The 24,426-nt window shown below is 50.1% G+C and overlaps 1 protein-coding gene across 8 annotated transcripts in view; it reads right to left on the bottom strand.

The window, feature by feature from the left end:
- khk (ketohexokinase) overlaps positions 1 to 23,907 on the bottom strand; it is an 83,032-nt gene extending 59,125 nt beyond the window's left edge. For 2 of the 8 annotated variants that reach the window (XM_072476383.1, XM_072476380.1), the window contains exons 1-3: positions 23,733 to 23,889; positions 8,330 to 8,428; positions 7,552 to 7,668 (exon numbers count right to left, since the gene is read on the bottom strand). In XM_072476383.1, coding sequence (XP_072332484.1) covers positions 7,552 to 7,668; positions 8,330 to 8,369 — 157 coding nt within the window. In that variant the 5' untranslated portion in view covers positions 8,370 to 8,428; positions 23,733 to 23,889. Of the gene's footprint in view, positions 1 to 7,551; positions 7,669 to 8,329; positions 8,429 to 20,676; positions 20,898 to 23,732 lie in introns of those variants that run through there. The other 6 variants (XM_072476379.1, XM_072476385.1, XM_072476378.1 and 3 more) reach the window with 6 other exon arrangements.
- Positions 23,908 to 24,426: the final 519 nt, after the last annotated feature.

The raw sequence follows: 24,426 nt of genomic DNA, 5'->3' as shown, positions 1-24,426 counted from the left end.
AAAGATTCCTCTCGTGGTCACTACTGAAACCTACACTTTCTGTCTTTTTGTTGTCAGGAGACAGGTAATAAAGATTGCTCACTCTGTGAAACCTGTTAACTCGGCCTTTGCAGATGACTAAGATAGAGGTCACGGACATTGTGAATGACCAGGTACCACTGCTTAATAGCTTGAGTTCAGAGGTAATATTCAATTTGAAGGATATTAAACAAGTATTTCCAGTTAAATTGATACTTAGCTTTGACAATCAAATTAACTTCGCTTTGACAACCAAATTTAAACAAATATATTTCTGCACAGATGGGTCCCTGGTCACCTATTGTTGAAGTGATCTATGGCTGTTACAACATTTGCAGCCTTCGAAGACCATTGAAGGAGCAGAAAGCTGTGGAACTTCATGTCCGCATTCTGGAACTGATGCTCCAGAGTGCTTTCTCTACTTTCCTGTTACGGTACATTCTACTTTACCACCCAGGTCCCGGTGAGTGTCTGAAGACAATAGTTTTTGGGCTTCCACTCCTTTCAAAGCATTCAAAAGTTCAATGTGGCATTTTGACAGCACATTGACCTATTTTGCATTATCATAGATGAGCATGAAAAAGAGGTGAGGCAGCAGGCACAGTAAGTGAGGTACCATGGCAGAAGACTGCAGCAAGGTTGCTACTACCATCCCTGCACCACCACTGCCAACCTGTTCATAAAGTGTACAGGGAATGAATGTCAGCCCAGCATACTGTAGGAGCAGCTGTGTGTACATAGGTTGTTGGGAGGAATTGCCCACTATATGAAAGAAAAGTTTGAAGCCAGGCTATTATTAGTGAAGATGAGGTGAGAATGGCCCTCAACATCTAGAGCTTCAGTGTCTTCCAGTCATCCTTTGGAGGTTTCCATAACATTAGCCAAGGACACGGGAATGCATGCATTCAACACATGGCTTCTTCCTTTGGGCATCTGATTTCGTCAAATATAACCTTATTAAGCAGAGAGCCCCCCTACTGCACCCAACCTTCAACATTTCTGGCTTCCCAGAGTGCAGGAGGAGATGGACCCATATGGCACTGAAGGCTCTACTCAAGGAACCAGCAACATGTCTCAGCAGGGAGGGATTCCGCATGCTGTGTGTGCAAAATTCTTGTGATGCCCATCAAAGGATGCTGCATTTTAATTCTAGAGGAGGGAGGCTATCATAATGTCTTTTTTCTTGCCACTCAACCAACTACAAATGACTTAGCAGGACAAACAAGATGGATCCTGGTTATTAAGGCTATGGGCGGGATTCTCCCATTTGACGGCAGTGTCTCCACGCTGTTGGAAACACGGTCGCGTTTCATCACGGCGTGAACGGGCCGCTGGGAGTACCGATTCTGGCCCCTACAGGGGGCCAGCACGGCGCTGGAGCGGTTCACGCCACTTCAGCTTCCCATCTCGGCGCGAACTGTGCGCCGCACCAAGCCGCGCATGCGCAGTGGCCTCCCTCAACATGCCGGCCCCAACGCAACATGGCGTGGGAGTTCAGGGGTGGCGCGTAAAAGAAAATAGGCCCGGGGAGCAAGGGGCCGGTCCGCCAATCGGTGGGCCCCGATCGCGGGCCAGGTCCCATCGGAAGCCCCCCCCCACCCCCACCCCCCTCCCCCACACACAGGCCGCCCCCCGACCCTGCGCGCAGAGTTCCCGCCGGCTGCAACCAGGTGTGGACAGCGCCGGCGGGACTCTGCCTTTTTAGAGCGGCCGCTCGGCCCATCCGGACCGGAGAATCGGCGGCCCGCAGCGAACGCCGCGGCGAATCGTGTGCCGGCATTGGGGTGGCGTGGCGCGGTTGTGGGGATTCTCCGGCCCGGCATGCAGGCTGGCAGTACCAACGGCCTGGTTGCCAGGTTGCCCATGCCAGAGATCTGGCCTGGGGGTGCCTTGCCCTTAAGAGGTGGGGTGAGGGGGGCTCGATGATCCCCTAAGAGGTAGGTTGGGTGCAGTAGGGGGGCTCTGGAGGCCATGGTGGGGTGGCTGAGGGGGTCGTAAGATTGGGGTGGCATTAAAAACGGTGCACCGATCTGCGAATACACTTCTTGCTCGCCAGTGCAGAAAATGATGCAAGTGCAGCCTCAGCGGGACGTTCCTTGCCAAGGCCAAAAACCAGCAAAGTCCCATTAAATAGTGGTGAAGCGTCGAGAGCACCCCACTAAACATGCCCAAAATGGAACTCTGTTTTTGTCCCATTAAATCGCACTCATTAACTCCTGTTTCTCTCTCCACAGATAGTACAAGGCCTGATGTATTTTTCCAGCACTTTATAACATCTCCCTGCCAGAGAAATGAAATGTCGAAGGCATATCATTACAATATTCATTCAAAAATAAGGAAAATAGACATACATTCATTCGGGCATCCATACATAAAGGGCTGGATTCTTCAGCTGCGCCCACCACAAGATTGCCACAGATGGGACATGGACCATGGAAAGGTCCATTGACACGGGTGGGAATTACTGGTCGCCGGGCCCCAATAATCCCACTCAAAGTTTGCGTTTCTCCTCACCCTTTTTGGATGAGGCACAATTATAATTAAATCTATTTTTTGGGGGTCTGACCCCAGGGAGAATTTTGTTTAGAAAACCTGGTACCATCCACCCTTTTTTCCATTGTTTAATCCAAGTTGTGTGGTGTCTAGCAGGTTTTAATTTTCATTGGCATCTGTTCTTCATGCTTTGGGAACTTTAATGCCAACAGATCTGTGGTCTCAGGTGAGGTTTGCGCCAAGTGGAAACTCAAATTCAGCTCGAGGCCTGGAGGGGATCAAGTTTCACAGACTACTGAAGAGACAACTTTTCTGTTCCAAAGATTCTAACGTGCAAATGTTTGTTATTGCTGCACTGCCTGTAAAGTCTTTAACCCTTTAATTCCTGTTTCCACAACCCATGGGATTAATAGTTCTAGTTCTGGCACATTGATAATTCGTATCTCTAGCTGATGATGGGTGATAAACTATCCTTTAGCCCCTGGAAGGCATCTGCGCTCCACTCAAGCACTTTGTCTTTAGTGGGTTCTGAATCTGGACTGCTGGGTTCAGTGACCTTTGGATTTATCACCTAACTATTTTATTCTTCAGAGGGCAAATCCACACTGACTTCACTTTTATTTCCTTGTGGTTTTCAGAAGTGCTGTTTCCCTGAGGGCACATAAATTATCTTTCATTTTTCCCTTATTTCAGGGATGGGGTTTCCCCAGATCTGCCCCTAGGTCTTCTGGGACACAGCTCCCATGTGGTTGTTCAGTTTCCGCTGCACTCCACTGTGGCACTTCAACTAGGTCAGGCATCTCCCTCAATTTGTTCTCGCCGGCTTGTAAACTTTCTTTGTCCTTATTTAAATCCTTAAAGAAGATTTCTGCCAACCATACCTCTGTTGTATTCCCTTCAATCTCTGCTGCTTTCAGCCAGCATCTTTGCTATCCTTTGTCTCTTTCTCTGCCTCTTTAAATTCTACTGGCTTTCCTTTGGCCCCCTAAATCCTTACTGGAGTTTGGGGACTTCCTCAGCCCTCTGCAGCTATGCAGAATTTTGCTCGTTCCCCTCAGCTTCCCCAGTCTCTGTGGACCTTCTGGGCACAGTACCTGACACCTCACAAAGACATTGTCCAGCAATAGGTCAGCCCGTTGCACTGGTAAACTCAGAATAACCCCATCTGTCACAATACCAATAACCAACTTACCCTTTCAGTACATTTTAACTAAGAGGACCTTCAAGAATTAGTTACCTCTTTGACTTCTGTGAATCCTCCACACCTTCAGGGGCTAGGCCTGCCCCGGAGTGGTTGGCGCCCCGCTGGCCGGTGGGATAGGGGCCTGGTGCCACGCCAACCGACGCCAAAGGGCCTCCGCCAGCCGGCGCATGCACGGGAGCGCCAGCGCATGCTAGCGTCATCCCCGCGCATGTGCACATGGAGTCACTTCCGCACCGGGAATGGCGGATGACCACGGCCTCCAGTGCGGAAGGAATAGAGTGCCCCCACGGCACACGCCCGTCCGCGGATCGGTGGGCCCCGACTGTGGGCCAGGCCACCGTGGGGGCACCTCCCGGGGCCAGATCCCCCCGCGACCCCCCCAAGAACCCGGAGCCCGCCCGCGCCGCCAGGTCCGGCCGGTAAGGGACCAACTCCAATTTACGCCGGCGGGACCGGCATAGAACAGGCGGGACTTTGGCACAGCCCCAGGGCCCATTGAGTCGCGCACGGACCGCGCCATTCTCCGAAGCGTGCGGCGCGGCTCACGCCACGCCGATTTTTAGGGGTGGGAGAATTGGGAGGGCGGCGGATGTACAATTCACACCGATCCCCGACTAATCTCCCACCCGGCGGGGGGTCGGATAATCCCGCCCGGGGTCTTTGCATTCACCAGGGGGTAGCACTGTCTCAGGACAGACGAAAAGGGGCTCTTGCCAAGAGTGAGTTAGGAGTCAGTAGCTGTGCCAGTTGACAGGAATGTTTGGGATGTTACCCCAAGAAAACCAGAAGTAAATATAGCTTTAGAGTTTGCAGCAAGAAACCACATGCTATGGATTTCCATAAGAATCCAGAAGTGAGGTTAGGGATTGTTGAATCCGGAAATAAGGATAAGGAAGAATCCAAGTTATCAGTGTTAGATCAATATTAGAAATCAGTATTCGGATTAGAAAGTGAAAGCTGCCTTCAGCACTCAGCAGAAACTGTAGACTGGGAGAGGGAGAAAGAGAAAACATTCAACCTGTCAAACCGATGCTGCAGAGTATTTGTAAATTGGCTAAAGTAGAATCTTCAAGACTCAAGCGATTAAGGTCCTAGGGACCAAGAATAGAAGACTCCAGAAATCCTGGGATCTACAGCAAAGACCATGCCATGCTTCAACTTGTGGAATGTTAAGGATGAATCTTTATTGATAAATACATTTTGGTAGTTTGTATTCTAAATTAGTGATTGTCCATTTCGTCAATAAGGTTATTCGCCAACAAGAATGTTCATACTCTGGGGTTTAGTACAGAGTTCAATTCATTACAAGGCAAAATTGTCCAATTTTTACTGAAGGGTAATAAAGACGCAAAAATGCTTTATTCAAAATAATGGAATTTGAGATTTTTTAATCGGAAAATGCAAGACTTAGTTACCTTTTCATAAAAATCCTCAATCTTTGGACACTTTAGTGTACTTTCACCATTTCGAGTGCATTGTGATTCAAATTCGCAATAGGCTGAGTACTCACTGTACTCAAGCAGCCTGAGCTTCCAAAACCCAGAGCATAATGTTTAATGTTAGATGTGATACTGCAATTGAACACGTGTTGAACAATCCCAAATGTGCTAAGATTACACCAACACCAATTTAAGATGATCAGTTTGGGTGGAATTTTACTGCCCCTCCTGCAGACATCTTCCTGTCCTGCCAAACCTGCTCCCGCGCCGGTTGGGAGAATCGCCTGGCGCGCCATTTTTCCACGCGTTGCCGGTCCGACGCCCTCCCACGATTCACCCAAGCGGCGAGAACGGCCCCATCGTGTTCTGCGCGGCGCAGGCCGAAGAATCGCCCGAGACACCCAAAATGGTGATTCTCCGCTATCCCCGCTATTCTCCGGCCCGGATGGGCCGAGTGGACTGCCCAATACGACGGGTTCCCACCAGCGCCGTCCACACCTGGTCGCTGCTGGCGGGAACAGCGCGGGAACGCTGGGGAGACGGCCTGTGGGGGGGGGGGGGGGGGGGGGGCCTGCACCGGGGGGGGCCTCAAATGGGGTCTGGCCCGCGATCGGTGCCCACAGATCGGCGGGCCGGCCTCTCTGAAGGAGGACCTCCTTTCCTCCGCGCCCCGCAAGATCCATCCGACATCTTCTTGCGGGGCGGCCTCGGGGAGGACGGCAACCACACATGCGCGGGTGACGGCAGTTACGCGGCGCCGGCCGCGTCATTTACGCGCCTGCGCCAAAGCCCGGCGCGCGCTGATGAGGCTGCTTTCACGACACCCGGGGGGATTTTCTCGCGGCCCCGATCCTAGCCCATTTTCGGGCCCTGAATCGGTTGAGATCGGGGCCGCTTCGCGCCGTCGTGAACCTCGACGCCGTTCACGACAGCGTGGGCACTTAGTCGCGGGAGCGGAGAATCGCGACCAATGGACTTTACAGCTTGCTGCATTGGGGCTGTAAAATTCCGCCCTTGGGCTGGCAATGTGGCTCACGTACGTTTGCTAGAAGCTACATATAATCACATTCAGGGACATGTCCTCTGCAGGAAAAAGGGACATGTCCTGGCATTGCACACTGCACCATTTTTGAATTAAACAAAGGTGAGTGGGCAGGAGGGAGGGGGGAGATTGTTCCGTTGCTCATTGACCTTAGACCATGGCAATACATCGACCAGATACAACTTGCCAACCAGTCCGCAATTTTTTCTCATGCAGTATAAATTGTTGACTCCTTTGAAATTTGGCATTCTTATGCCTGTTCATGTTCTGATAAGTCAAAGACAAAAAGTTTCAATAGGTCTCTTTTTACAGCAAAAATTAAACAATTAAAACTTGGAGATTCCATTTCATGATTTGATCAGTTAAATTTATTTTTCCTGTACACAAATGAGGTATAATAATTTTCTAGCCATCTCATTACACTTAGGAATCTATATACAAGTCTTTCGTGGATTACAACCCTAGTGATCCATGCCATCATAGAGGCTATCCATACATTAATTTTAAACAAACCAAACAACAAATATGTCTGAAATATCATTCAGCATAAAGAACACTTTTAGAAGTGTGTCACGCTGACATCAATGTACAAAAATGCTTTGTGATGCAATAAAAATAATGGGGGAGATAGAATTATAGAATCTACAGTGCAGAAGGAAGCCATTCGGCCCTTGGAGTCTGCACCGGCCTCCGGAAAGAGCACCCCACTTAAGCCCACGCCTCCAACCCATGCCGCAACCCAGCAACCCCACCAATCCTTTTGGGCACTAAGGGCAATTTATCATGGCCAATCCACCTAACCTGCATATCTTTGGACTGTGGGAGGAAACCGGGACCCAGAGGAAACCCACGCACACACGGGAAGAACGTGCAGACTCCACACAGACAGTATCCCAAGCCGGGAATCGAACGTGGGATCCTGGAGCTGTGAAGCAACAGTGCTAACCACCGTGCCACCCAACTCAGTGTTGCAATGAGGCCGTTAAACCTTGGCATCGCAATCTGGATCTCGCCCTCATTTAAGTGAACAGTTAGTGCCCTGCCCTTCTGAGGTGGGATGGGGATGGGGAGCGGGCTTGAGGACCCCCTAACGGGTAGGTTGGGGCACTAGGGGTGCAGAGAACTAGGTGGGTAGTCTGAGGGGCAGCATTACAAAATGGCTGAGCTTATCTGTACAGGAAATTAAAGTTAGTGTGGCTTCAGCAGAGTCTTTCTCGGCGAAGCCCGAAGCAAAGAGAGTCCCATTTGATAGCGCCGTCGCTCTCGGTGCTGCATGCGCCGAGAAACACCCCATTAAACACGCCCAAAACAGGAGTTTTCTTTCCATTAAATCACGCCCAATGATTCGAACTTACTCTGAAACACGTCCAGGTGCCAAGGAGCCCATGAATCCACAGGGAGCACCAAGTATTGACAGAACTGTACATGTATTGGAGGCATTCCCGCCCCTCTGCCACCTCTGAGACAAACATCTAAAAAGTTAAGAAGTGAAATTTGGTTATGTAGTTTCAAAATCATTTTTTCCAGTTTTATTTTTGATAGGTTTATGGCATTTTTGCACTCAATGGATTCTAGCCCCAATTAGATACGCTGAGTCAGAACTGAGTACTAGCTGTAGTGTCAAAGGTGCCTTTCAGATAAGTTGCTAAACTAGGTCCCATGGCACTTTTCTTTTTAAAAAAAGAGCAGAGAGGTTCCCCGTATACTGGCCAACATTCATACATAGCCAATATCAGCAATACAGGTTATCTGGTCAATAACACATTATTTTTGGGACCCTGCAATGTGAAAATTGGTTGCCACGTATACTATATTACAAAAGTATTTCATGAGTTCTGTTGCATTTCGGGACATTCTCAGGTCATGAAAGGCACCATATAAATGTAAATATATTTTTCTTTTTCATTTATGCCAATCCACTAGATAGAAAACAAGAGGGTAATCCCAGTTCAATTGAAAGGGGTGACTGAAGAAAACAAAACCTTGCCACATTCCGGGAAACTTCATGCGATAGCAAATATGACAAAGTTCCGATGAAAAGCAGTAAAAATCAGAATTTTTAAAATTAGTTAATTGATTCTAATAAAATTGCTAAAGGTTAAAAACTTTGAACTCATTGATGATATTATTTACCGTGTGTCTGTATCTTCAACTGGAAATTTTTCGACCACATTAATAATGTCCAAACAGACTAGCCCAACACAGAGGATCTGCTTCTCCGTTGCTGCCATTCTGTAATAATACAGAGAACAATATAGTCTTTAGCTGCCTGAACTACAATTGTACAACTTGAATTTTAGAGGATATCTGTAACCACTAGAAATCTGAATTCAAAACAAAAAGTGATCAGCATCCAGAAAGAGATGGGATGAGTAGTACTTCAACAGCCATCAAAAAGCACTTACATTCCTCCACCACAAGGATCATCAGGCAATATATAGCTCGAATACATTTAGGGTAAGAATAAAGACTGTGCACAAATCAACATTCGGTTTAACGTGATAGGAACTTGTTAAATCAGGATAATCAACGATACAGGCTGTGGTAGTCACCACTGATGTATATATTGTATATATAGGATGTTGATATAGGTGCTTTACGGTAAGGCCCCTGTACTACAGGTACGGGGGTAGATCCCTGCCTGCTGGTTCCGCCCAGTAGACGGAGTATAAATATGTGTGCTCCCAGTACAGCAGCCATTTCATCAGCTGCTGTAGGAGGCCACACATCTCAGTGTAATAAATTTATTACACAGTTTTTCAGAAGATGGACCTCCACATCAAGCCGGATCGCCTACAGCTGCATCCGCAAGCAGACAACGCCAAAAAGGATTTTGAACATTGTACGCTTCAAAACAGGCTAGCCATCGGGTCTGCGCCAGACCCAATTCCAGAAGCACAGAAGCTCCAGATCCTTTACACGCGGCTGAGCGCCAACGTCTTTCCACTTGTCCAGGACCCTCCGACCTACGCAGAGGCCATGGTGCGACTAAAGGAAAACTACGCTCAGCGGCGTCAACTTCCCGGTGAGTCGGTGGAAAATTTCTGGCGCGCCCTGCTCCCCCTAGTTAGAGACTGTGACTGTCAGGCCGTTTCGGCCACGGAACACTCAAATTTGCTAATGAGAGACGCATTTGTTACGGGCATAGGGTCTGACTACATCCGCCAGTGCCTCTTAGAGGGGGCCACGCTTGACCTCGCAGCGACCAAACAACTAGCGCTTTCACTTACGGTCGCATCACGCAACATTTAGGCCTATGGCCCTGACCGTGCGGCCCACCCCCCCGTGCATCGTGGACTCTGAAGACGGCCGCCCCATCGTGGATCCCATCAGCGACCGCCCTCAGCCAATCCCACGCCTGTGACGCGCGGCAGCCAACCAACCCCGGGTGGCCCAAATGCTACTTGTGTGGGCAATCAAAACACCCCCAACAGCGCTGCACGGCGCGGAGCGCCCTCTGCAAGGCCTGTGGCAAGAAGGGACATTTTGCTGCAGTGTGCCAGGCCCGCTCAATCGCCGCTATTGTTCCGGCACCCCCCACTTGCAGCCAGTGGGCGCCACCATCTTCCCCTCTAGGACCACGTGCGGCCAGTAGATGCCGCCATCTTGCCCGACTCACAACATGAGCAGCCCGTGGGCGCCGCCATCTTGTTCCTTCCAGGACCAAAGGGCGCCGACATCTTGCTTCCCCCACGACATGTGCAGCCCGCGGGCGCCACCATCTTACCCGACTCAGGACCGATGCCCGTCGGGCACTTCATCCGGCCGCTCATCGCCTGCAACCACCAACGACCAGCCATGTCTCGCCTTGGTCACGATTGACCAGTCTCGACCACACAACCTCGCGACTGCTTCAACTAAAGTGAAGGTCAACGGGCACGAGATCTCCTTCCTGCTGGACTATGGGAGCAGAGAGCGTCATTCACTCCGATACGGTAAGCCACTGCTCCCTCGCAGTACACCCCGCTAACCAGAGAATCGCCCTGGCCTCTGGGTCCCACTCCGTGGCGATCCAGGGGTACTGCATCGCCACTCTCACTGTGCAGGGCGTGGAGTTCAGCGGCTTCCGCCTTTACGTCCTCCCCAACCTCTGCGCTGCCTTGCTACTCGGCCTGCACTTCCAGTGCAACCTCCAGAGACTAATCCTGAAATTCGACGGGCCACTACCACCCCTTACTGTGTGCGGCCTCGCGTCCCTCAAGGTCGACCCACCTTCCCTTTTTGCAAACCTAACCCCGGATTGCAAACCCATCGCCACCAGGAGCAGATGGTACAGCGCCCAGGACAGGACCTTCATCAGGTCTGAAGTCCAGCGGCTGCTTCGGGAAGGCATCATCGAAGCCAGCAACAGCCCCTGGAGAGCCCAAGTGGTAGTGGTCAAAACTGGGGAGAAAAACAGGATGGTCATTGACTACAGTCAGACCATCAATCGGTACATGCAGCTCGACGCGTACCCACTCCCACGCAGATCTGATATGGTCAATCAGATTGCACACTACCAGGTCTTCTCGACAGTAGACCCAAAATCTGCCTACCACCATCTCCCCATCCACAAAGTGGACTGCCCATACGCTGCATTCGAGGCAGACGGCCGCCTTTACCACTTTGTTAGGGTTCCCTTTGGCGTTACCAACGGGGTCTCGGTCTTCCAACGGGAGATGGACAGAATGGTTGACCAGTACGGGCTGCGGGCCACTTTCCCATACCTGGACAAAGTCACCATCTGCGGCCACGATCAGCAGGACCATGATGCCAACCTTGCCAAATTTCTCCACACCGCCACTCTCCTCAACCTCACGCATAACAAGGAGAAGTGAGTGTTCAGCACAAACCGCTTAGCCCTCCTCGGCTGTGTGGTCCAGAACGGAGTTCTGGAGCCTGACCCCGATCGCATGCGCACCCTCATGGAACTCCTCCTCCCCCACTGCCCTAAGGCCCTCAAACGTTGCCTGGGGTTCTTTTCGTATTACGCCCAGTGGGTCCCAAACTATGCGGACAAGGCCTGCCCACTCATTCAATCCACTATTTTTCCTCTGACGGCCGAGGCTCACCAGGCCTTTAACCGTATCAAAGCCGACATCGCCAAGGCCGCGATGCACGCGGTCGACGAGACGTTCTCTTGCCAAGTCGAGAGCGATGCATCAGACATTGCTCTGGCCGCCACCCTCAACCAGGCAGGCAGGCCCGTGGCATTCTTTTCCCGCACCCTCCATGCCTCCGAAATTCGGCACTCCTCCATCGAAAAAGAGGCCCAAGCCATCGTTGAAGCTGTGCGGCATTGGAGGCATTACCTGGCCGGCAGGAGATTCACTCTCCTCACAGACCAATGGTCGGTTGCCTTCATGTTTAATAACACACAGCGGGGCAAGATCAAAAATGATAAGATCTTGAGGTGGAGAATCGAGCTCTCCACCTACAATTACGAGATTTTGTATCGCCCTGGTAAGCTCAACGAGCCCCCCGATGCCCTTTCCCGAGGTACATGTGCCAGCGCACAAGTGGACCGACTCCGGACCCTGCACGACAACCTCTGTCACCCAGGGGTCAGACGTTATTACCATTTCATCAAGGCCCGCAATCTGCCCTACTCCATAGAGGAAGTCAGGGCGATCACCAGAGACTGCCAGGTCTACACGGAGTGTAAACCGCACCTCTACCGGTCAGACCGTGCGCGCCTGCTGAAGGCCTCCCACCCCTTTGAACGCCTCAGCGTGGACTTCAAAGGGCCCCTCCCCTCCACCGACCGCAACACGTACTTTCTCAGTGTGGTCGACGAGTATTCCCGATTCCCCTTCGCCATCCCATGCCTCGACATGACGTCTGCCACCGTCATCAAAGCCCTCAACACTATCTCGCTCTGTTCGGCTTTCCTGCCTACGTCCACAGCGACCGGGGATCCTCATTCATGAGCGATGAGCTGCGCCAGTACCTGCTCAACAGGGGCATTGCCTCGAGCAGGACGACCAGCTACAACCCCAGGGGAAACGGGCAGGTGGAGCGGGAGAATGGGATGGTCTGGAGGGCCGTCAAGCTGGCCCTACGGTCCAGAAATCTCCCGGACTCCCGCTGGCAGGAGGTCCTCCCCGACGCACTTCACTCCATTCAGTCGCTCCTGTGCACCGCGACTAATGAAACCCCCCATGAACGTCTCTTTGCCTTCCCTAGGAAGTCCACCTCTGGAGTTTCGCTCCCAACGTGGATGGCAGCTCCTGGACCCTTACTCCTCCGCAGACACGTCCGACTCCACAAGGCGGGCCCATTGGTTGAGAGCGTACAGCTACTTCACGCCAACCCGCAGTACGCCTACGTAGCGTACCCCGACGGCCGCCAAGACACAGTCTCCCTCAGGGACCTGGCACCAACTGGTTCCACACCTCCCCCCATGCCCCGGCACCACCCACCCCTCCCCCGGCACACGCCACCGCAGCACCCACTCCGGAACAATCCGTCCTCCCCTTGCTCAAACCCGGGGATGAAGAGGATTTCGACACGCTCCCGAAGTCACTGAAGACCAAGCCGCCGCCGCCGGAGTCGCCACCAGCACTGCGACGCTCTAGACGACAGATCAAGGCACCGGACCGCCTGAATTTGTAATATTATCTGTACTTTTAAAACACAACTTTCTGTATATAGTTCTCCACCATCCCCGCCGGACTCATTTTTTAAACAGGGGGTGAATATGGTTGTCACCACTGATGTATATATAGGATGTTGATATAGGTGCTTTACGGTAAGGCCCCTGTACTACAGGTACGGGGGTAGATCCCTGCCTGCTGGTTCCGCCCAGTAGGCGGAGTATAAATAGGTGTGCATCCAGTACACAGCCATTTCGTCAGCTGCTGTAGGAGGCCACACATCTCAGTATAATAAAGCCTCGATTACATCCTACTCTCGTCTTTGTGTAATTGATCGTGCATCACGGGCCGTCCCACCCACATCATTCACTTCCCTGTAATTGGAAAAAATTGACAATAGCAAGCTGACAATAACATGATCAATAGGGAGCCAAGTCCAGGATAATGGCCGAGATGCAGAAATGCAAGGCAGTCCTCAGGATAAAGACTTCTACTTCTTCACTGGCGTACAAAGAAAGCCAAAATCAAGGATGAGGCAGGATCAGGATCTCAATGAGCACTCTTCAGGATCTCTCACGGACTACAACGATCGAAGCACAAGACACCGTGGGTGGAATTCTCCCCCCCACGTCGGGTGTGAGAATCGGCGGGGCGCTGCGCGAGTCCCACCACGCTGCCCCAACACCCGCACGCAATTCTCCCACCCCCCCCCAAACCAGCACCGGGAGAATCACACCTGGCCGCTCGGAGAATCGCCGCTCGCCGGTTGCAAAAGGCGAGCGGCGATTCTCCGGCCCGGATGGGCCGAGCTGCCGCCCCAACAAGACAGGTTCCTGCCGGCGCCATCCACACCTGGTCGTTGCCGGCAGGAACTGAGCAGAAATTCTGGGGGGGGGGGAGGGGCGGCCTGTGGGGGGGGGGGGTTCCTGCACCGAGGGAGTCCTCCGATGGGGTCTGGCCTGCGGTCGGTGCCCACCGATCGGCGGGCTGGCCTCTCAAAAGAGGACCTCCATTCCTCCGCCGCCCCGCAAGACCCATCTGCCATCTTCTTGCAGGGCAGCCTCGGGGAGGACAGCAACCGCGCATGCGTGAGTGACATCATTTACGCGACGCCGGCCGCGTCATTGACGCAGCGTGTGTAAAATACGCGACGCTGCTCCTAGCCCCCCGGGGGCGGGTGGATAGGGGGCTGGGAATGCCATCCGACGCCGGAGTGAAACACTCCGGTTTTCACTCAGGCGTCGGGACTGTGTCTCCATTTCGGAGAATTACGCCCCATTACTTCCACCATACCGTCACATCAGAACCTAGGTGATCAACAACCTCGGCTCAGGCTGACAGGGGGGGGGGGGGGGGGCTCGAGACTGGGCTCAGAAGCACTTCTCTCCTGTTACCCCCGTCTCGCTCCTGTTACACCCCGTCTCTCTCCCGATTCCATCTCTCCCGACTCCATTTGGATGGACGACAGGCCACGCAGGAGGAACTCAACCATATGGCGGGCTCCCGCCAGGGACAGTGCTCTCTCTTTCTCGATTGTAAAAACCCACTCCTGCTCCTCCATTGCCTCCATAAAAACACCCTGAAATTCTTGGGATCAGGCCTTGACGACCTGCACTTTTGTAGGCAGCCATCATTTGTCGTTGAACACCGCACATTGGGGCTGGAGCCTGCTCAAAAGCAACTGAGCCAACAATGGCAGGACCCGACCCGAACCATTTCCAGCTGCCACAAACAAGCGAGGATTTAATCATTCTAACCAACAATTCTCGGGACATAGCATAAACTAAGAACAGACAAAAAAGGAAATGTGCACACGGACAGATGGATCTGCAACAGGGAAATTGATCAGGACAAGCTCTGGTAGGTTTTTCCTTCTTGTTGGTTTCCTCACCTTTCACAGGTCTAGTCCGGTAGATATGTCCTTCAGAACTTCGCCAACTTGATCAGTTGGAAGCATTCAGAATGTGTAATTCACCTACCAAGCACGACCTTTGGGACTGGTGGGAGGAAACCGGACCACCCGGAGGAATCCCACGCAGCCACTGGGAGAAAGTGCAGACTCTGCACAGACAGTGACCCAAGCCGGGAATCAAACCTGGGGCCCTGGAGCTGTGAAGCAACAGTTCTAACCACTGTGCTACCGTGCTGCCCAGTAACCCCACGTAACACTGAAAGTAAGCATGCAGGTACAGCAAATAGTTAGGAAGGCAAATGGTCTGTTGGCCTTTTACTGGAAAAGAGTGAGAACAGGAGGAAGGATGCCTTACTGCAGCGGTACGGGGCATTGGTAAGACCACACCTAGAGTATTGTGTACAGATTCGGGTCTCTTTACCCAAGAAAGGATGTACTTGCCACAGAGGGAGTGCATCGAATGTTCACCAAACTGATTCTTGGGATAGCAAGATTATCGTATGAGGCGAGACTAGTCAACTAGGCTTGTATTCACTGGAACTTAAAAAAAATGAGAGGGGATCTAATTGAATAGTATAAAATTCTGCCAGGGCTGGATAAACTGGATGCAGGGATGTTTTTCCCTCTGGCTGGAGGGGTCTAGAACAGGGGGTCACAATTTCAGATATTGGGGTAGGCCATTTAGAACTGAGTTGAGGGGGAACCTTTTCAGGGTAGTGACCCTGTGGAATTTTCTACCGCAAAAGGCTATGGGGCCATGTCGCTGAATATATTTAAGAAGGAAATAGATAGATTTCTGGACTCTGAAGGTGTTAAGGGGTATGGGGAGTGAGTGGGAGTGTGGTGTTTAGATCGAGGATCAGGCATAATCAAGTTGCATGGTGGAGTAGTCTCAAAGGGCCTATTTTCTACATCAGGACTGAAGCATTCCATACCACCACAATGGGACTTCATGGGCACAATCTTCCAGCCGTGCTGCACTGGAAAAGCAGCTTGCGATGGCACAGCGTGGCCAGAGAGAGCCGGGAGACCCTGCTCCCAGGTTTCACCCAGCTCGCACTGCCTCGTGAGATTCAACGCAATCTCACGAGATGTTGCAAGGAGAATCCCGCCCAAAATGGCAAAAAGCACAGATTCCCATTGTACAAAATGGGGCTATGGGCGGCCTCGGCCGCCTGTTACTCGTTTAGGCCCCGTATTCGAAGTGAGTCGCTTTGAATAGCCATGTAAATCTCGGCACTGAGAAATACGCAGCTAAATGCTCTCACTAGGGGACTTTGTTCCCTTTTGGGAAAATCACAGCCTATGGGCGGGATTCTCGCAGCCCGGAGCCGGGCCAGAGAATCCCTGCAACCAGGCCACGCCACCCCGACCGCGGAGCGGAGAATCGGTGCCATTGGCGGCGGCGCGTTTGGCGCAGCGCTGGTCGGGACCCACCAATTGGCGGGCTGGCCTCTTGCTGCCCGGGCCGACATTCTTCCGCGCCAGCCCCGGAACTCCTGCGCCATGTTGCGTCGGGGCAGCTGCGTTGAGGGAGGCCACCGTGCATGCGGCGTAAACCACTCCAGCGCCGCGCTGGGCCCCTGTAGGAGCCAGAATCGGTACTCCCAGCGGCCTGTTCTCGCTGTCGTGAAACGTGACGGTGTTTCCGACGGTGTGGACACTCTGCCACCGAATGGGAGAATCCCACCCAGGATCACACAAATTTCAGAAAAATATTAATCACTCCTTGTTGTATTCTGGTGCTAGAGTGTATTTCCTCTCTTTTAACTAATTCGACAATCATTATCATTCAGAATATAAGTAAGCAGTTCGAGTAATTGTGAGACTTCATTGTATAATTGCTTTGTAAAAATTAGTTAGCTCAGGGTTAATGAGAGACTAGTGGCTGGAAATCATTTGTGCACCGTTAACCATTAACATTAACAAAATACTAAAGTTCATGAGTGTCAATTTGTTTTGAAGTTCAAGAATGTAATTCAATATCTGAACCCTTTACCCTCCTTTCTGCAATAGAGACCACTTCAGGGGCATTCTACACTGGAGACTTGTTTTCTCCAGGTGATTGTCTCCTCCCCTTCATAAAGGTTAACTGTAAAAACGATAACAACTGACTATATTACATCCACATAGCACAATTAATAAACCTAATGTAAAACCAAATCATAAAAAGCAGGAAAGTCCAATGTTTGTTCAATGATTGGTGTTGTGCTAGCTGCTCAGTTGGCTGGACGGCTGGTTCGTGATGCGGAGCGACACCAAGAGCACGGGTTCAATTCCCGTACCTGCTGAGGTTATTCATGAAGGCCCCGCCTTCTCAACCTTGACCCTTGCCTGAGGTATGGTTACCCTCAGCTTAAATCATCACCAGTCAGCTCTCCCCCTCAAAGGGGAGAGAAGTCTATGATCATCAGACTATGGCGACATTTACATTTATGGTAGCTGACTTCAGCCTGGGTTACATCAACAGAGGAATAAGGATTAGAGTCAGTCCTCTTGCCTAACTTGTCCTTTGTTCCGAACTTTGTTCATTATCTACCGATCCTGGTGTTTATGCCTGCTATGTGTAGTCAGGATCAGGTTGGAATTGATTACAAAAATAGAGCAATAACCACATCCCAGGATGCAGTGTGTTAAAAGTGAATATCCTTTTAGCTCTAACATTTGCAAAACAGTCCAAATGCATTTATTTAAACAATTAAATATACAGGTGAAATTAAATCAGAATCAACCACTGAACTGGTTGCTAAGATAATTATCCATAAATCTTCATGGTTTGAAAAAAAGTGTTTTAAATCTTAGTATTTACACATGCCAATGTTATAAACTATTTGTTTATAATGAATTATTTCCCTCATGAGTATATTTCTTATTACAATTACAGAAATAATCCAATTATCCTTAAAACCTTTAATATTACTGCTGAAAACGCTCTGATGCTCACAGATTCACAAGCACAAAGACATCCCCAGAGGGAAAGTGTAGATTCCGCACAGTGAACATACATGGAACGAAGGGTAGAATGCAAAAATATTGGTTTATTGACACCGACACTAACTCTTTCTACTCCCCGAAGGGTCTCTTACTCGACTTACACTCAGGTCGGGGTTTTTACTACTTGGGCTCCCCTAGGGGAAGTCCCACCCTGTTACCAGGGAAGCTCATTTGGACCAGAACCGGATGGTCCACACCCCGTGATCTCCGCGCCTGCGCCCCTCCAAGTCTGGAGTGTCGTCTGCAGCGGCAGACTGGCACGAGTTGCCCCTCATTCCCTTCACCAGGAGAAGGCATTAGGGTATTATCTTAGCAGGGTCTGGAGGCATATACCTATCCCCGTAACCCAATAACCCCTCCTAACCTTTTTGGTCACTAAGGGCAATTTATCATGGCCAATCCATCTAACCGGCACGTCTTTGGACTGTGGGAGGAAACCGGAGCACCCGGAGGAAACCCACGCAGACACGGGGAGAACGTGCAGACTCCCCACACAGTGACCCAGTAGGGAATCGAACCTGGGCCCTGGCGCTGTGAAGCCACAGAGCTAACCACTTGTGCTACCGTGCAGCTCAAAGCATCTGCATGAGGAATCTTCACCCCTGAACGGTGTTCTAGTACATACTCCATGCGGCCAGTAGCAGGGTCCAATGCCGGATCTGAGCAGACGTCAAGAAGGATCATCCGGTTCTCTCTGAACAGACATAACAAAGGCTTGTGTCCTGTGAACATTGTAACGCAAGTCCATAGACAAACAGGTGGAACTTCTTCACTCCAGAAATGATGGCCATTTTCTCGATCTATGCATAGGTTCATTCTGCATCGGCAAGCCTCCTGAAGGCGAACACAATGGGTCGCTCCGACCAGTCATCCATGCGGTGGGTGAAGATAGCCCAACCCCATAAGGAGACGCGTGGCACGTCAGTATGAATGGTTTGGCTGGGTCCAAATGGGTCAACAATTTGGATGATGAGAGCCGTCTTTTACCTCAGAAAATGCCGCCCATTGAGGTTGAGCCCATTCCCACAGCTGGCCATTTTTCACCAGTTGATGGAATGGGGCTAATATGGTCGTCAGGTTGGGGATGAATTTCCCGTAGTAGTTTACAAGTCCCAAGAAAGAACAAAGTTCCATTGGACCCTCCGCCACAGGGGCCTGCCTAGTCCTGGATGGGGTGCAAATCTTGATGGTCCACACGGTATCCTAAATATGCCATATGGAACACATATTTCTCCCAGCGTAGATAAACGACAGCCTCCTCAAAATACCTTTGAACTTCAGCCAGGTTCTGTAGATGCTCCTGGTCAGAGGAGCCTGTAAACAACATGTCGACCAGGTAGACTGCGACTCCCTGCAGGATGTTCGCCATTACCCGCTGGGAGATAGCATATGCCGAGGAGACCCAAAAGGCAACCAGGTATATTCATATAGCCCTCAGTGCGTATGGATCGGCACAAACCGTTGGGAGGCAGGATTCAAAACCAGCTGGAGATGTGGGTGGCTCATGTCTAATTTCGTAAAGGTGCGACTACTATTGAGTTTAGAGTATAAATCCTCAATGCGTGGAACCAGGTAACGGTCCAGACGAGAGACACAGTTAACCGTCATCTTGCTGTCGCCGCAAAGGTGTACAGAGCCATCAGACTTCATCACGGGTACAATTGGGGCTGCCCAGTCAGAGAAATGTACAGGGTGTAAAATGCCCAAGCGTTCCAAACGATCCAGTTCTATATCCACTTTCAACCTCAGTGTGTACGGGACTGGTCCAGCATAAAAAATGGATTGTTGCACCAACGGATCAACACTAACCCTGGGCATTACCCCTTTTATGGTGCCCAGGCCCTACTGAAAAACATTGGGGAATTTTGCAAGACCCCTGCTGGTCCATGCGGGCACACACAGCAGACACGCTGCCAATCCAAGCGGAGCTACTGCAACTAGTCTGCGGCCCAGCAAACTTCGTCTGCCTCCCACATGCCACCACCAACAATAGATTTGTCGATTGAAGTCCATATGTGACCGGAACTACTGAGGTACCTGCAATTACCAATGGCTCCCCCGTATACATCGCCAGTTGGGCGTTGGTGTCCCGTAGAGCCAACATCTGGATGCCCACCTGGATTTTGCCGAACATTCGATGGCTCATCAACTGAGACCGCTGCTCTGGTATCCAGTTCCATCTGTATTCAGTACCCGTTTACATGAAGTGTGACCTTGATCGGTGCCAACCATGGTGCCGCTACGCAGTGTAGCTGCTGATAGGAGCTATCTTCTTCATCCAAATAGTATGCCTTGTCATGAGGGGGGTGGTTGTGCCTGGTGGAACGGCGGTGTGGGAGGGGGGGGGTCAGGTGATCTCGGGCCGTTTGTATGCTATGCAGGCTCCCCTTGTTAAAGGGGGTGACCCACCCCATTACCGGGGAAGTTCGTACTCTGTTGAGGTCATGGAGAGCCGGATGGTCTACACCCCATGACCTCCGCGGGGGTTGTAACAGGAAGAGGACAGAAATTAACAAATAAAGTTGCCAACTGTTTGCTTTGGTGTGAAACATGATGATTTTTGTTCATCATAAAATTTCTGAGACTAATTGCAGACTCGTCTGAAAGTTGATTTGTTTTATTGGGAAATTTATTGTCTTTCCTGGATAATAAAAGATGCAGATAAGACAGTGGGAACATGAAGACATTTGTTACAGTATGGTCAATTGCTACTTCCAATGGGTCACTCTGATGATTGCTTTTTCAAAAAACAATTAAAATAAACAACCGTGAAAATTAACATGCTCAATTAAATGGATGATTTTTCTGTACCATTTAGCATTTACCAGTTTGCCACACCTGTACAATTTTAAAAAACAGCGAATCAGGAGAGACCAGACATATATAATAAAATTAAATTATGTAAAATAGAGATATTATAAACACGAAAGCTCAAGACATTCAAAGGAATAATAATATATAAATCCAATCCACACAAAATGACAAACAATATAACTCACTTGCTCGTCCGAACAGCAGACATCTCGCTACTAGACTCTTATTTCAGCTGATCCAAACAATGAAAGTTCTAATGAACAAGAAGGATGTGGGGAAACTGGACTTACTTCGCAACTCCCACACAGCACCATCTACTGATGAAAGGCCTGCATTTCTACAAAATGATCTTTACTTTAGAAAGAGCTTTTGAATATTTTCTTCAGAATATTTTTAATCTAAGAAGACTAGGATAAAATCAGAGTGTCACCTCTGGTTTGCATTATCACAGTGAGACTTAGACTGAGACTTGGATTAATAGGAATTTTCAATATCTAGACAAGATCACAAGGTCACTGCAACTTCAGTTCAGGTTCCTGCCAGGTAAAACCGCATTTATATTGCCTGGCTCCTGTCTGGCTGGAGATGTAGTGGTGTTACTCGAGAACAGTGGTTTGCAAACTTTTTTCAGGCCACCCACTTTAATCAAATGGTTCACATGTGCGAGCCAATAATAACCATAAATCTAATTGGAGATGCAATCCATCAACTTTAGAAAAGACAGAGTGATGAGAAAATGAAATGTCACGTATATTTCACTGTACATGCCTGTGTGCCACATTCACTTACTTAATGTGACAGATCAGCCTGTTTAGTCCTCATGATCTCAGTCCAATCAGGTTCACCGGATGAAAGGGTAAGCGCCTATCAGGCTCAGAGTTCAGCCGCTTCCTTTGCTTTGTTTTCACTTTGTCAAAATGGAAAACCCATCTCGCACATGTAGGTGGTTGTGATAGGCAATAGCAACAAAATGCTTGTTTTTCTGAGCACTGGGTACTCCAGGGAGATGCTACTCCAGAATGGTGGCAACCTTACAGACATAGAACCACGGAATTCCTACAGCTCAGAAGGAGGCCATTCAGCCCATCGAGTCTGCACTGACCCTCTGAAAGGGCACCCTACCTAGACCCACTGACTCACCCGATCCCTGTAACCGCACCTAATCTCCATATCCTTCGACACTAAGAGGCAATTTAGCATGACCAATCCACCTAACCTGCACGTCATTGGACTGTGGGAGGAAATTGGAGAACCCTCGCAGACACAAGGAGAAAGTACAAGATCCACACAGACAGTCAGCAAAGGCCAGCATTGAACCTGAGTCCTTGGCGCTGGCGCTGTGAGGCAGCAGTGCTAACCACTGTTCCATCTTGCCACCCTTGACTTGTGGCATGTTTTTAATATGCTGACGCATGTCAGGTGCAGCAGCTCAGTCTCCTCAGTCGGAGTCAGCTTGAAGTCAATCACTGACTCTGGTGCCAGTTGCATGTACATGGCACGTTGATCTGTTTATTGCCTCATGTGGTCATACTTTGTACTGCGGAAAGAATTTGTATTTCACTTACCCAGCGAAAAAAAGATCAGGGAATCTGCAAAATCAATTTTGGTGACCAATTTTTGAACGTTGGGTCGTCACCCCCACATTGCAAACAACACCTTTAGTAAAGCAGTGTTTTTCAATGAAGTTCCCTGAGCACCCCTCAGGGGTTTCACACAATTTTCCGGTCATTCGAAAATTGGACCAATTTCTCAAGGAATACTGTTCTTACGTTTAATGAAAATAATCATTCACTTATTCAGCAATGTTTTACTTTGTCTTCATCTTTATTTTATTGTTAATATACGTTGAGATGGGAGGAGGGAGAAAGAGTTGGGGGTTCCACAGAATTTCACAATATATTATAGGTTAACCAAAAAGGGTTAAAAACCATTGCCCTGTAAGGAACTGCACATACATAGAAGTAAGCCATTGGCCCATGGGTCTGTTCCGTCATTTGATAAGACCCTGGCTGATCTGATTGTGGCCTCAACTCCACTTTCCTGTTTACCCTTTATAACCTTCGATCCCTTAATCATCAATAATCTATTCAACTCAACCTTAAACATATTCACAGACCCTGGGAGGGACTCGTCATAGAATTCATAGAATTTACAGTGCAGAAGGAGGCCATTCGGCCCATCGAGTCTGCACCGGCCCTTTGTAAGAGCACCCTACCTAAGCCCACACCTCCACTCTATCCCCATACCTCCACTCTATTTCGTCTAACCCCACCTAACCTTTTTTGGTCACTAAGGGCAATTTATCATGGCCAATCCACCTAACCTGCACATCCTTGGACCGCGGGAGGAAACCGGAGCACCCGGAGGAAACCCACGCAAACACGGGGAGAACGTGCAGACTCCGCACAGACAGTGACCCAAGCTGGGAATACAAACCGGGACCATCTTGTTTCTGAGATTAAGTGTTGACACCAATGCAGAATTTGTGGACTTTCACGACAGCAAAACTGGCGCCGCACATGGATCGATTCCGTTACTGTGGAGGGACTAGCACTGGCACGTGTGGAGCACAATCCATTCCAATGAAAAATGGTGCAGGGTTCGCCGGGTCTGTGATTGACACTCGCGAGACTGACAAGCTGCAGCCGCATATACACATTACGATCCCCACACACACCATCCCAACCACCAAGATGGCACTGGTTGTGCTGGAGCACGCCCATACAGCTGATGGATTGCCTGGGGCCAGAGGGCACTTAGGGGGGTGCCGTGGGGTGGGATCTGTATGACCCGTGGCACTAAGTTCACAGTGGGCTGTTAGCAGTGTGCGCAGCTGCATGGCTGCCTTGCGGGCTGCAGCAATTGTGTTCCTTGCCCATCCACCCCCCTCCACATCCCACCTCTTGGCAACCCCCTGTTACTCTCCCCGGCCCTGGCAGAAGCCCCCCAGCCAGCAGCAAAACTGCCAGCGAACTATGGAGATGTTGGACATTTTCTATACATCCTCTCTCTACCTCTGCGGCCCAACACCAGTTCCACGATTTTTAAAAGCAGATGTGAACCATGCCATCGGGAACTTCGCTCATCAGAGGCAGAGAATCGCGGAGGCCCCGGAGTATTAGGTCAGGCACCCCACCCTAATAATATGCAAACGGTGTTTACTGTGCGTGCGTTCCGGAATGCATTGACGCCATTGTCAAGGTGATGGAGAATTGCGATTTGGCGTTAAATCGGTGCTTACCGCGATTTTGGCTTCGGAACCGATTCTCCGCCCAATCGTGTTTCCGATTTCCATGTCGGCCAAAGGAAAATCCCGCCCCTTTCCTTCACTACTTACTGGGTAAGAGGATTCCACATTCTAGCTGTCCTCTGAGAGCAAATAAATTCTCCTCATCTCCGTCTTAAATGGGAGATCCCTGAGCTTTAAACTGTGTTCCCTAGTTCTAGTCTCTCTCACAAGATGTTTGTCTGAAAAGAGATGTCGCCAGCACTCTCACCCAACAGGTAAAAATGTAAATATTTACAAAGTAAGAGAATTCCTCCTCTGTAAATGTTTAAGCTGGGGTTAGATTGTTTGAATACGCCACTAATATGCATGGAAACCTACAAAAGGCAGAAAAGCTGACACATCCCTGAAAAGGTTGACTGCTCAATGAACAATGCATAGTTCTGTGTGGTCTGTTAAATCAACGACTGCACAAAGGACTTGAACAAACGGGAGATTTATTAACTAAACATATGAACTCTAATTAACTCACTTGCTCTGCCCAAGGTGCAGGGTAATTTTGCCAAGCTCGACCTCTGTAACACTCCACGTAACCGCATCATCACGTCGTCACATGACAAGCTGGTCTTCATCCTCCCCATTTAGTTTGGACCCCAATGGTGTGAGATGTAACAGTGTATACATATAACTATGTACAACAAAGAGTGTG

The sequence above is a fragment of the Scyliorhinus torazame genome, chromosome 15 (assembly GCF_047496885.1).
Source record: "Scyliorhinus torazame isolate Kashiwa2021f chromosome 15, sScyTor2.1, whole genome shotgun sequence".
NCBI lineage: Eukaryota > Metazoa > Chordata > Chondrichthyes > Carcharhiniformes > Scyliorhinidae > Scyliorhinus > Scyliorhinus torazame.
This window is presented reverse-complemented; position numbering and strand designations above follow the sequence as displayed.